This window comes from Selaginella moellendorffii, unplaced genomic scaffold (genome assembly GCF_000143415.4).
Source record: "Selaginella moellendorffii unplaced genomic scaffold, v1.0 SELMOscaffold_14, whole genome shotgun sequence".
NCBI lineage: Eukaryota > Viridiplantae > Streptophyta > Lycopodiopsida > Selaginellales > Selaginellaceae > Selaginella > Selaginella moellendorffii.
The window spans coordinates 276109-288225 of NW_003314275.1; the positions used below are offsets into that span (position 1 = coordinate 276109).

The window sequence follows — 12117 nt, forward strand, 5'->3', positions numbered from 1 at the left end:
GTTTGGTTAATAGCATATCTCTATTGGCGGATTTCAGTGAAGGATGCTTGACATGACGATCACATAGAGTTAGAAGTGTTGATTTTTAAAGAGCCAAGTATTCTCATTTCAAAAGGCGCAAAGATACTAAGTTCGAATGGAATCGACGAAGCTTAGCTCGAATCCACAGCCAGAGTTGTTTTGAGTAAAGTAATCTTTTAACCTACTCCGGCCACTGCAGTAAAATCTCAACATTGCGATTGCAATTCACCGATCAAAAAGATGCTTTGATGCCTTAAAACTTTAAAAAAGATGCGTAGATACCTTTTATGCTTTTTGGTCTGTCCAGTGGCATCCCGGCACGTGGCAGAAATCTATTGAGTATAAACATGAACTCACGGCCAAGATTGAGTTCCATTGATTGTGCTCTCCTTTTTTGCCGGATGCGCCGCCGCCGCCGCCATCGCTGCGATCAGGCAACCATGTTGCAGCTTCTCCCACTCATTTCCTTGGTCTTGCTCCTCCTGCCATCGCCACCAGGTAAGAAAGAATCCGTATCTCTCTCTCCTCTGGCTAGCCTAGGTCACCAAGAAGATTGCTCTCGCAGTGCGTGGTCAGTGGCTGGATCCAGAGAGCAAATACAGCGGGGATCAGACCGAGTACACTCGTCCCAACGCCGATCTCGACTTGCGGCTGGATGAGCCCGACATCGCCCCCAATCCGCTGGGTGGCCCCGAGCAAGTTTTCATCAGCCAGGCCGATCACACCGGCACCGCCTTCACTATCAGCTGGTCCAGCAACCGGACCATGGGATCTCGTGTGTTCTACTCGAATCAGCCCAGCTCCTACGACTTGTCCGCCACTGGCGGGTCTTCCACGTACTCTTACGCGGATTACACGTCTGGGAATCTCCATCACGTCACCATTTCCAATCTCACGGTAAGTTCTGGATGATCTTGGCGTGGTCTTTGTTTCCTCCTCGGATGATTATCATCGTCTCTTTTTGCAGTATAGCACTCGATATTACTATCGGATAGGAGAGGGAGGTAGCGATGACCGCCATCTTGTCTTCGCGAGCGAGTTTGTCACTCCGCCTCCTCCAGGACCAGACTCGTCGATCAAGTTCGCCATCGTGGGTGAGTCTCGAAGATTTGCTTTTGATACTTTTTTTTCGTCTGAAAAATATGTTTGTTTTGTTTTGTAAGGTGATCTTGGGCAGACTTACTCTTCGAATGTGACACTGAGCCACATCGAGCAGTCTGGCGCTCAGTATCTGCTAAACGTGGGTGATTTCTCCTACGCGGATGGCTATCAGCCGAGATGGGATACCTGGGGGCGTTTCATGACGAGATACACGAGCAAAGTTCCAATGGTTTTCGCCTACGGCAACCATGAAATAGAATTCGACAACGCTGTTGTAAGTGATCTTTCAAGGGAATACTATTTCTCAAGGGTTTTAACTTTGATCACCAGGACGCTGTCAAGCCACACGACGGTTTTCTGTCTCCAAATACACGATTCTCGGCACCCTGGCAATCTTGTGGTGCTGTCGCAGCTATTTACTACTCTCTCAACGTTGGGCCGGTTCACATCATCTCACTCAATTCCTACGTTGGGATAACAAAGTACACGCCCCAGTATAACTGGCTTCTGGTTTGTATAGCTTTGGTTTCAGAGTTTTCTTCGCGCAGTCCTGATGTTTGCTTGATATAATCAGTCCGACTTGGAGCATGTTGATCGATCTGTAACGCCATGGGTGATCATAATCACACACGTCCCTTGGTACAACACTTACAACGCGCACTACATGGAAGGTGAAGTTGTCAGATCAGCAGTGGAATATTTTGCCAGAAAGTACAGAGTGGATGCGATATTTTCTGGCCACGTCCACGCTTACGAACGATTTGTAAGTAGCATTCCACTCGTTACTTGTACCGCTTAACTGACTGGATCTTTTTGTCCTCGTAGAAACGTTTATACCTTTACGAGGAGGACGAGTGTGCTCCCGTCTACATTACAATTGGCGATGGAGGCAACCGTGAAGGGCCTGCTGAAAGGTAAGTCTCACATAATTTGAGCTACACTAGACTAGTTTTCTTGTTTTGAAGGTTTCAAGTGATTCCCAAGCCAGAGACGTCCGTTTACCGAGAGCCGAGTTTCGGATACGGAAGCTTGGAGATCATCAACAGTTCATTGGCACGGTGGCAATGGCACCGGAACCAAGACAAGGGCGATGTGATCGCCGACTCTGTGTTGATCGAGAGCCTGGCAGGCATGAATTCGTGCCCGCTACCACCGCAACCATCTCAGCCGAGATACGACGAACACGAGCTTCTCCAGAGCTACTAAAGTGGCTCTAGCGCGAAGAACACACGGCTTGGAAGTTTGTATCTTTCATTGACGATAAAACATTGATATTCTTTCTGGAGATCGCAGTGGTGGAGCGTGATATGATCATGGTCTCCGTGTCTTCCACTGCTGCAGCCATCTCAGCTAAATCAATCTCCAACAATTTTTAAGCTTGATCGCCACAGACTGTTAATTTTTGTATAGCATTCCTGTCATAGAGGGCGTGTTTGCTCGCGAAGCAGCCATCTCATCATAGACTTTAGCGGGCCAGCCATGGCTCTTTGGCAAAAAAGAAATACCATGCCAAAAAAATTCTTGATGGTTCCATGGACCTCTCGTGAGATTCTTCTCTTTTAGTCCTAGGTGTTCGCGGCATATGCCCTTATTGTCACTCACATGGCTGGTAATTTGTCGTTTGCGTCGGGGTAAGTTTTGGCCACCCCGTACGGCTAGAGGAGGTATCGTTTTGGGGGCAAGTTTTGGACACGGCCCATCTCTCCGGGCGCCAAACCCGTACGGCTAGAGAAAGAGCAAGCAAGCGAAGGAAAAAATCTCTCCTCTTCATGGCGCTTCCCTGCCAACCCTTGGAAGCGTGGGGATTGGGAGATTGGAGCGCGGAGCTCTAATGGCGCATCGCGGCGAGTGGCTACAATGGAGGGTTTGTGCGCGGCCATAACGAGGTAGAAATTCCTAGAGCTTTTCCTTCACAGATTTCTCCTCACGCTGGCTTGTGAATTTCATCCATCCGTCCAAAATCGGGAATGGTTTTCTCTTGATCTCGTGGAACTGTACAGGGGAGATTGATCCATCCATCCAAGCTCTGGAAAAATTCCACGCGATTTGCTCTACCAAGCTACCGACGATTGGATCCAATCTCTCGCAATGCAGCCAGCGACACTGGTGGCTCTCGCCGCCACCGTCGTCAACATGCTCCAAGGATGGGACACTGGAGCCATTGGAGGTAGCAAGAAAAAAAAACTTCTTTGTGATCTATGTGATCTATGTGATCTAACCATGACCGGTTGGTACTTCTTTTCCTCTCTCGCAGGAGCTCTCTTGTATTTCAAGCCCGAGCTCCATTTGAGCGCTACCATGGAAGGCCTGGTGGTGGCCGCCAGCCTCGCGGGAGCATGGTGTAGCACACTTTGTGCTGGAGCAGCAGCCGATAGATATGGCAGGCAGAAAATTCTCTTCATCTCCTCCATCATCTTCGTGACGAGCTCGTGTATCATGGCCTGGACTCCAAACATCTACGTGCTCCTCCTGGCCAGGCTGCTGCTCGGTGCCGGGGTCGGACTGATCACCACCATCGCTCCCATGTACATTGCGGAGATTGCTCCCACCGAGAACCGTGGCCAGCTTCTCACGTTCCCGCAGCTCATGGGATCAACCGGCCAGTTCCTTTGCTACGTTCTCGTCTTCCTCATGTCGCTAAGTCACCACCCGATGTGGAGATACATGCTGGGAATGCTCTTTGTCCCGGCTATGGTGAATTTCACTCTCGCGCTCTTCTACATACCCGAGTCTCCGAGATGGCTCGTGAGTAAAGGGCGGATGGTGGAAGCTAAGAAAGTGCTACAGAGGCTGCGGAACACGAAAGACGTCACAGGTAGAAGATATCGGTGTTGTTTTGTGATGGTTGATTGATTTGTTTCTTGTCTTGCTGTCAGCCGAGCTTGCGCTTCTAGTAGAAGGTTTGAACATCGGTGAGACAACGCTGGAAGAATGGCAACTCAAGCCGGTGGAGCTCGGGGGGTCCACAGCGTCGTTGAAGCTTGGGAGCTTCCGGGGTAACTCCAAGATGATGCAGGAAGGGAACGTTTCGTGGATAGCTACGTCTGCAACCGGGGGTGGTGGTGGATTCCTCTCGCGGCGAGCGAGCATGGTTTCGTCGCTCAGGGATCCGGTGGTGACGCTGTTTGGAAGCATGCACAACAGCACGCACGACCACCTCCCTGTTGTTCCGGCGGTCTTTGGAACGTTTCGGAGCACTCACGACCACCTCCCCGAGCCACAGACCGAGCTCATGCACGACAACTGGGACCAAGACGAGGGACCGAAGACACCACAGGGGAATGGCTACCAGTCGGACGATGGAATGGTCGGAAACCTGGACGAGAACCTGAGCACGCCGCTCTTGAACCCAGCCAGGAGCGGGAAGTTTGATGCGTCGCCGTGGTCCATCGCAGGAACTCCTCGTGATCAGAGGCCGAGCCAGGGGAGTTTCGCGGACCACCACTATCACGACAACACGAGCAGGCAAAACATAAACTTCCCGAGAGGCAGCAAGGACGCGAACGAGTCAAGCATGTATGGAAGGCAGAGTGCGTACAGCATAGCCGCGAGCGTCCCGGAATCCATAGCTAGTGTAGGCATTGGCGGGGGGTGGCAACTTGCATGGCAGTGGACGGGAACCGAAGGCCAGGAAAACAATCCAGACGATCACGGACAGTTCAAGAGGGTGTTTTTGCTCCAACACCAAGCCGATCAACACCAACAGCAGCAGCATCCGCAGGGATTTTCGTCGATATCTTTGCCTCACGGAGAGGAAATAGAAGCTATCCAAGCGGCAGCACTGGTCACGCAGGCATCGCAATACTCGAAACACATGGAGGACGAGCATCCGGTCGGTCCAGCAATGGTCCATCCCGCCGAGACCGCCGTCCAAGGCGTTGCATGGTCCGACTTGCTCGAGATTGGCGTCCGGAGAGCTCTCACTGTCGGCATTCTCTTGCAAGTCCTACAACAGGTACGTAAGAACTCTTTGTTTCGATCCATCGCTGACGAGCGGGTTTCCTTTTCTTCCATTTCCAGTTCAGTGGCATCAACGCGGTTCAGGCTTTCGTACCACAGATCTTGTCACAGTCTGGTGCCTCGGCGTTACTTACCAGCCTCGGCCTCGGCACAAATTCGGCCTCCATTCTCGCCAGCACTTTCAGCTCGCTCTTGACGCTACCTTGTATCATCTTCGCGATGAAGATCATGGATCGAGCAGGACGCAGGTAGCATAAAGCTATTACATGCTTTGTTCTAGCTGATACGAACTCTCTTTCTCTTGTACAGGCAATTGTTACTGGTGACTCTGCCAATTCTTTTCGTGGCTCTCATCACCATCGCCACCTCCAACTTGCTGCTGTCGCAAGGCGTCGTCCAGGCCGCGGGATCCTTCGGTGGCGTGCTCATCTACATCTGCACATTCGTGATGGGCTTCGGAGCCATCCCAAACATTATCTGCTCCGAGATCTTCCCGACCCGAGTCCGCGGCGTTTGCATCGGGTTGTGCCAGACGGCGTTTTGGACGTGCAACATCCTCATCACTAACTTGTTCCCCACGCTGCTCCAGGCCATCGGCGTGGGCGGTATCTTCGGCCTCTTCTCGCTCGTGGTGCTTTGCTCCTGGGTTTTTGTCTACCTTAAAGTCCCAGAGACCAAAGGCATGCCTCTCGAAGTTATATCCGAGTTCTTCGCCATGGCTTCCGTCAAGCAAGCTTAGTTTCAGAATTCTGAAAAATTAAAGTACTGGATTTCTTATTTCTCCATCCTCTCTTGCCTTTGAAATGAGAACGCAAAGCTCCTGTTTTATCAGCTCGAGGTATGGTTATGGCGATAAGTGTCCTTGCAGCCTACTCTAGTTCAAACACACACTAGGAACACTAAGCACTCATGTGTGCTGCAGTAGAGAGGATGATTCCAGATTTCTTCACCCGAAACCCAAGAGAAATCTCATAAAAGCTTTTGAAAGGCTAAGGGAATTATATCCGAGTTCTTCGCCATGGCTTCCGTCAAGCAAGCTTAGTTTCAGAATGAAAATCAAAGTATCCGGCTTTCTTATCGCTCCATCCTCTTGCCTTTGAAAATGCGAAAGCAAAGCTCCTATTTTATCAGTTCAAGGTATGGCTATGGCGATAAGTGGCCTGCATTTTCGAGCAGTGGCAGTGGCAGCACACTCTAGTTCAAACACTAGCAACACTTGCAACTCGAGAAGCACTCGTGTTTGCTGCAGTAGAGAGGATGATTCCAGATTTCTTCGAAGAGAAGCAGCAGCAAGGGTGGTGCTTGCTACCATTTTCTGCAATTCAGCACCCTCGTTTTTGAGTTCTTGGGCTGTAGCTGCGGAGGAGGAGCCAAAGCTGACGGTTTTGGATTCAGGGCTTGGATTCTGTGACACAAGAGTTGGAGTGGGAAATCCTGGTGTCAATGGCAGCTATGTCAAGGTTGGTGTTCTTCTTCGTTCTTTCTTTCATTTTCTTGAGTAGTGAGCGCAGGTTCACTACACAGGCAAGCGTGAGGATGGAACTCAGTTTGAGAGCAGCTACACATTCAACAGGCCGCTTGAATTCAGACTTGGAGTTGGAGAGGTTCGATTCTACTGCTCCTTCCTTTTGAGAAAACTTCCTTTCTAGCTTTGACAACTTCAGGTGATTGATGGATGGGATCGAGGAATTCTTGGAGGAAATGGCATACCTCCCATGCAACCAGGTGGAACACTCTCTCTCGAGTTTTTCCTGAGATCGTACGTTTCCCTGTGACTTGTTTAGGTGGTAGGAGATTGTTGCAGATTCCAGCGAGCATGGCGTTCGGCGAGGAAGGCGTGGGGTGCAAGAAAGGAAAGCCGCTCCTGACGCTGCTGAAGAGCTACTTCAACCCCGGCAAGAGCTCCAATCCACCAGCAAAGCCCACTGCCCCAAGTTGCTTCATCGCTCCAAACGCAACTCTGTTTTTCGATGTGGAGCTGCTCGAGGCCTTCGAGCTCCCCAAGAGCAGCAAGGACGTGAAGAAGAAAAGGCGCTAAAAACGAAAAGGTCTTGCTTTTCTTCTTCGTATTCTTGCCGAGCACGAGGCAGGCTACGCGTCATTTGTTTGCTCGTGCCTTGCCACATCGTACTTTTGCCGGAGCTGCTTTGTTGGAATGTAGTCACCAGCGGAATCCATTCCAAAGAACAGGAAATAGATGTATGGATGATCCAAAGCTTCCTGAGAACCATATGTGAAAAAAAACATATAAAAAAGGAGTTTTTCTTACCAAGTCGGGTTCAGCAGGAGCTTCCAAGCTGTCCTCCGCAACTGCATCAAGTTTTACTTGTCAAACTTTAGAAAAAACAAAAACAGGAACCACACCATATGCTGCTTCCTGCTGAGGTTCGCTCTCAACATCGACAAGCACCTGTTGATCCGACATTCATAAGCTCATTTACTCGAGGCCTTGGAGGAGTGAAGTAGATTAACCTGGTAAAAGGGCTGGTTCTTGCGCTGATCGTAGACTCGGGCCCTGTCGCACCATTTCTCCGACTCACAGCACACTGGATCCATTCCGCAAATAACTCCTCTATAACCTGTGCTTAACGATCTCTCTCAGCCAAAACCAGAAAAAATCAACAAAGACTCACCAAACAGCTTGTGCCGGACCTTCTGGCCAAGACGAAATGCGTACTTCACATTCTGGTAAGCCAGAGCTCTTACGGATGCTGCTAGCGATTCTGACTGAACATGGAAGAATAGAAACGAAAACAAACAACTGAATCCATCTCAAATACCTCGAGTTTGGAGATCTTATCTTTCAGCTGCCTGGCACCTTCGTAGTCCTCTCTCTCTATGGAAGCGGCAAGCTCGCTCCTGCACGTCCCAAACAAGTTAGCAAAGAGCCTCCTTTACGACACTAAGTTATATCACCTGAAACGAAGCAGCGCGATCTCTTTGTCTTGAGCTTCGTTCTTGGCTGAAACCGCGCCGGCTTTCTTCTCGCGTAGTTTGGAAACCTCTTTCTCGACCTGTGAATCTAGTAGCTTTTTACCATCTAGAGCTTCCACGTAACAAACGGAGAACATCACCTGGCTGATCTTCTCACGAATGGCTTGAGCGGCATCATAGTGGTCTTGATTCAAGGCACGCTGCGAACAAGAGAAAGAACCAACCAAGAATCCACCGCTTTGAAAACTTTCCAAGTGTTTGATTTTTGTTTACCTGGAGTCGCGTCGCCAAGTCGAGCTGGAACAAGAAATAGAGGAGCTCCTCGTTCACGCTCTCGCTATACTCGTCTTTGGGCGATAGGCTTGTCGATGAGGATGAGCTACTGGCAGAGCTCTTGTCGTCTCCTCCTCGTGGTTGAGCGGCAGCAACCACGAATTTTGGGGACGAAAATCTCACCGAAGCCCTCGTAAAAAGAATGCTGGGCGCCGCAAACAGCTGCTTGGGGATTGGCAATCGCGACGAGGAGAGGACGCCACCGTTTGGAGGAAGCGCGCAATTCGCTCGAGCCATGAGATTGCCGGAATCAATCCATGCCTCGAGCATACTCCTTCAATCAGAGACCCAGCAGCTGGAAATTCGATCGAAAACCGGCCGAAGCTTACCTCGCCTCCAAGAACCCTAGTCAGCAATGGAGAGGAGAATATGCCCGTGAGATCCCACACCCATTTAATCAACGCCACGATTTTGACCAGAATTTGAAAATACGCATATTCTGGGAATCGTCGACGGCACGCAAAGTCTTTTAAACCGCGTTAAGGACACCTGTGCATTTAGACCCAAAAAAAGAGGGCTTTCATTCTTTTCTTTGATTTGTGGCTATGGCGGCGAGCGACCAGGTTAGAGCAAACTGTGGGCAGTCGCGGGATCGCCATTGCGTCGATTTTGATCTCCTCCCTATAGGCTAGAGCGTAATTGTTGGTAGCTAGAGAAGAATCACAATCGCCCACGGCCCAGAATCCATGGTAGAGGTGGTCTACGTCCACAATGCTCAAGCGCTATCACCGACGGGATCTGATAACAAGCGGCGTGCCATGAATTCGCCCTCGTCCTCCAGCTCCATGATCCTGCCGAGCCAGCAGCAGAATGGCCAGCAATTGCAACCGGACGCCGCCCTCTCCAGCGCTGCTCCTCCCCCATTCCTCACCAAAACGTATGATATGATCGACGATCCGGACTCGGATGCCATCGTCTCGTGGACGGGCAAAGGCAACAGCTTCGTGGTGTGGAACCCGCTGGATTTCTCGCGGGATTTGCTGCCCAAGTACTTCAAGCACAACAACTTCTCCAGCTTCGTCCGGCAGCTCAACACCTATGTGAGTTCTCTCTCCTCTCCCCTGCGCAATTCTTCCATTTTTCCAGCTTTGATTTGATCTGACTTTACCAGCGCACTGTGCTCTACAGGGATTTCGCAAGGTGGATCCCGACCGCTGCGAGTTCGCCAACGAAGGATTTCGTCGAGGTGAGAGGCATCTCCTCAAGAACATCCACAGGAAGAAGCCGACGAGCCAAGGCCACTCGCAACACCAGCCGGGGCAATCCACCGAGGTTGGAAAGCTGGGACTGGAAGGCGAAGTTGACAGGCTCAACCGCGACAAGAATGTGCTCATGCTGGAGCTAGTCCGATTGAGGCAGCAGCAGCAGCAAACCGAGCGGGAGCTCCAGGTGATGGGACAAAGGCTCCACGGAACCGAGCAAAGGCAGCAACACATGATCTCCTTCATGGCCAAGGCGATCCAAAACCCCGGATTCCTCTCCAGCCTCGTCCACCAACACGCCAGCGTCGAAGGTGGCAGCGGCGGCGGCGCGTATCTACCAGGCAAACGGAGAAAGTTGGAGCTGTGCGATCACGACCGGGACGACGTCGAGCTCGATGGACAGCTCGTGCGCTACGATCCCTCCAACGAATCCACTCGCGCCCGGCTGGTCGAGTTCTTCAGCAAGCCCGACCTGGCGTCCAAGCTCGAGGTCGTCCCGCTCGAGGTCCTGGTCCGCGAGCTTCTTCCCGAGGACGAGGAGACGGAGAGGCAGACGCGAGCAACGCTGACGGAGATGCAGGCATTGCCAATCTCTCTCGAGGAGCGGCTGTCCATGGGAGCTACAGTGGTGACGGACGTGAGCGATCGATCTCCGATCGACGTTCCAGCAACACCGCCGCTGGATCTGTCCTTGGAAGCCAAGGATCTTGACAATGGCATGGCCGCTACGTCACTCGACGTCGAGGGTGGCGGGGGTGGTGGTGGTGGCGCCGATCGGGATCATGCGACGAGCTCGCTAGCAACCAGCGGGAGCTCCGACAATGTTGGAGGGACGAGCGCGTTCAAGCTGCTGGGAGAGGTGAATGCCAGCGTCGACAGTGGTGCCGTGGGTGTTGGCATGAACAATGGCTTCTGGGAACAGTTTCTCGGCCCCGCCGCGAGCAGCGCTCCTCCCCGGCACGAGACGAGGAGTAGCTCCGGGATTCCGTGGTGGGCGACCGGCGCCAAGATCCACGACAAGCCCGACCAACACGACTTGTAAAAACGAAAGGTTTGTTCAAACATAAGTTTGATCGATCGCTCACAACATCATCGCTTTCCACACCACAGATGTTCTTTATTTGTTTCAAGGAGTGGGACTACTAGCACTGAGCGGCTCATGGATCTCGCAAGTTTGTCCCACAATTCCTGGACAGGTACCCGTAGCTATCGCGAAAACGCTAACAAAATCTACTCTTGCTTGATTCCTCAGGAGGAAGGCATGGATGCGATCAGCAATGAGATCACGGTGGTGTACAGTGAGCGAGAAGTAGAAGATACCACCACATTTTGTACTCGACTTGTATAGACATCTCTCGATCAATCGATTGAGTTGAGTGAAATCTTTGCAGCTATAGATCTCATGGTGGTGTGACAAAAAAAAAAAAAAGGAATTATCCCACACAGAGATAAAACGCAACCGTGGGTCAAAAAGCTCTAGAAGCGTGAGGGAGTTGGTTGTTTCGCCTCGCTTTTTTTTCTCCTTGTAGCTTTTTGTTTTGCCCACCCAACACCAACTAACAACAAAAACAGCCTTTGACTTTCAAGCTTGTTTAATGGTGGTTGGTTGGTTGTTTGTTTACACCTTCCAGTCAACCGACTCTATTCCGCCCAGTCAAACACTCCCGTGCGATCGCGATTTTTCCATGGGCGATAACTTCGTTTTATTCCAATTTGTAAAATTCCAGTCCTAGAGAAGAGGAGCGGAGGAATCTTGCTGTGATCAGTAGCGTCCGCGCTTGCGAATATTCCTGTGCCTCTTTGCCGCCGGCTTCTTCTTCGCGGCTTTGTTGCGCTTTCGCCCCAGCGCTGGTCGCGACTTTGACCTTGACTTTGACCGTGACATCGCCCTCGCCCTCGACCTGGACCGACTGCTCCTCTTTGTTTTCCTCGTCTTGGGTTTCTTCTTGTTTGATTTTTTCACTGGTGAGATCTTTCTAGTCGATTGTGATCGTCGCGGTCTCTTTGTGTTTCTGGGCTTCTTCTGGCCGCAAGATCTTGTCCTCTTCTTCTGGCTTGATGGCGCTCTGGTTCTTGCCCGGCGACGTCTAGATGGCTGCGGCTCCTCGGTCTGCTTGACGAGGGATGCTTGGGGATTCTTCTTGAACCAGGGCGTGCATCGGAACTTGGACTGGTCCTTGACGATCCGGCCGGAGCGGACGAGCTTGCGGAGCTGGAGCGTGAGCATCTTGCGGAAGTTGTCGGGGAGCTGGCCCTTGTGCTTGCTCTGGATCGCCTTGGCAATGTTCAGCGCACTCGCCCCCTTGCGCTGCTTGGTAGAGACGATGGCGTCGCGGATCATGACCGCGTACTTTGGGTGCTGGGAATTGGGCGAATTGCTCAGGTTGAGCGTGGCTGAAGACGATGCCCCCTTTTTCCCCATCTGATCGTCTCGAAGCCGCTGCTGCTGCTGGAGTGCCTCCATTGGAGTGAAATGGGCGCGAATCCAAGAGAAAATGGAGCCCAACAAAGGCTCGAACAAGATAGCAAGAGCAGCCAGAATGGATTCAACAGGTGCTTTCTTGCG

The 12117-nt window shown here is 51.5% G+C and overlaps 6 protein-coding genes across 9 annotated transcripts; 4 read left to right on the top strand and 2 right to left on the bottom strand.

Annotated features, from left to right (window-relative positions):
• The first annotated feature begins 396 nt into the window (after positions 1–396).
• On the top strand, positions 397–2504 carry LOC9646419 (purple acid phosphatase 22). The gene is made up of 8 exons (XM_024675451.1): positions 397–519; positions 587–918; positions 989–1115; positions 1185–1396; positions 1453–1632; positions 1697–1885; positions 1948–2036; positions 2088–2504. The coding sequence occupies exons 1-8, from the start codon at positions 423–425 to the stop codon at positions 2326–2328; spliced, it is 1467 nt and encodes a 488-aa protein (XP_024531219.1). The 5' UTR covers positions 397–422; the 3' UTR covers positions 2329–2504.
• Positions 2505–2790: 286 nt separating this feature from the next.
• On the top strand, positions 2791–5910 carry LOC9646420 (monosaccharide-sensing protein 2). 2 transcript variants are annotated; one of them, XM_024675139.1, is made up of 6 exons: positions 2791–3008; positions 3123–3289; positions 3377–3937; positions 3999–5077; positions 5143–5330; positions 5392–5910. In XM_024675139.1, the coding sequence occupies exons 2-6, from the start codon at positions 3211–3213 to the stop codon at positions 5819–5821; spliced, it is 2337 nt and encodes a 778-aa protein (XP_024530907.1). In that variant the 5' UTR covers positions 2791–3008; positions 3123–3210; the 3' UTR covers positions 5822–5910. The 2 variants fall into 2 exon arrangements, with proteins under 2 accessions (XP_024530907.1, XP_024530908.1); XM_024675140.1 differs by lacking the exon at positions 2791–3008 and having other exon boundaries at positions 3016–3289.
• A 41-nt stretch (positions 5911–5951) lies between these two features.
• Positions 5952–7350, top strand: LOC9646421 (peptidyl-prolyl cis-trans isomerase FKBP13, chloroplastic). Its single transcript, XM_002970125.2, has 4 exons — positions 5952–6542; positions 6594–6686; positions 6747–6807; positions 6867–7350. The coding sequence occupies exons 1-4, from the start codon at positions 6222–6224 to the stop codon at positions 7118–7120; spliced, it is 729 nt and encodes a 242-aa protein (XP_002970171.2). The 5' UTR covers positions 5952–6221; the 3' UTR covers positions 7121–7350.
• LOC9646422 (clp protease adapter protein ClpF, chloroplastic) lies at positions 7118–8717 on the bottom strand. 2 transcript variants are annotated; one of them, XM_024675141.1, is made up of 10 exons: positions 8679–8717; positions 8290–8623; positions 8157–8216; positions 7999–8096; positions 7863–7941; positions 7716–7809; positions 7555–7661; positions 7447–7492; positions 7352–7392; positions 7118–7302 (listed from the first exon to the last, which is right to left on the bottom strand). In XM_024675141.1, the coding sequence occupies exons 2-10, from the start codon at positions 8617–8619 to the stop codon at positions 7174–7176; spliced, it is 984 nt and encodes a 327-aa protein (XP_024530909.1). In that variant the 5' UTR covers positions 8620–8623; positions 8679–8717; the 3' UTR covers positions 7118–7173. The 2 variants fall into 2 exon arrangements, with proteins under 2 accessions (XP_024530909.1, XP_002970416.2); XM_002970370.2 differs by having other exon boundaries at positions 8290–8693.
• Positions 8718–8876: 159 nt separating this feature from the next.
• Positions 8877–11010, top strand: LOC9631986 (heat stress transcription factor A-1). 2 transcript variants are annotated; one of them, XR_002992386.1, is made up of 4 exons: positions 8877–9389; positions 9478–10602; positions 10662–10747; positions 10804–11010. XR_002992386.1 is itself a non-coding variant. In XM_002970126.2 (3 exons), the coding sequence occupies exons 1-2, from the start codon at positions 9036–9038 to the stop codon at positions 10591–10593; spliced, it is 1470 nt and encodes a 489-aa protein (XP_002970172.2). In that variant the 5' UTR covers positions 8877–9035; the 3' UTR covers positions 10594–10602; positions 10662–11010. The 2 variants fall into 2 exon arrangements, 1 of the variants encoding a protein (XP_002970172.2); XM_002970126.2 differs by having other exon boundaries at positions 10662–11010.
• Positions 11011–11313: 303 nt separating this feature from the next.
• LOC9646423 (histone H1) lies at positions 11314–12015 on the bottom strand. The gene has a single exon (XM_002970371.2). The coding sequence runs from the start codon at positions 12013–12015 to the stop codon at positions 11314–11316; it is 702 nt and encodes a 233-aa protein (XP_002970417.2).
• Positions 12016–12117: the final 102 nt, after the last annotated feature.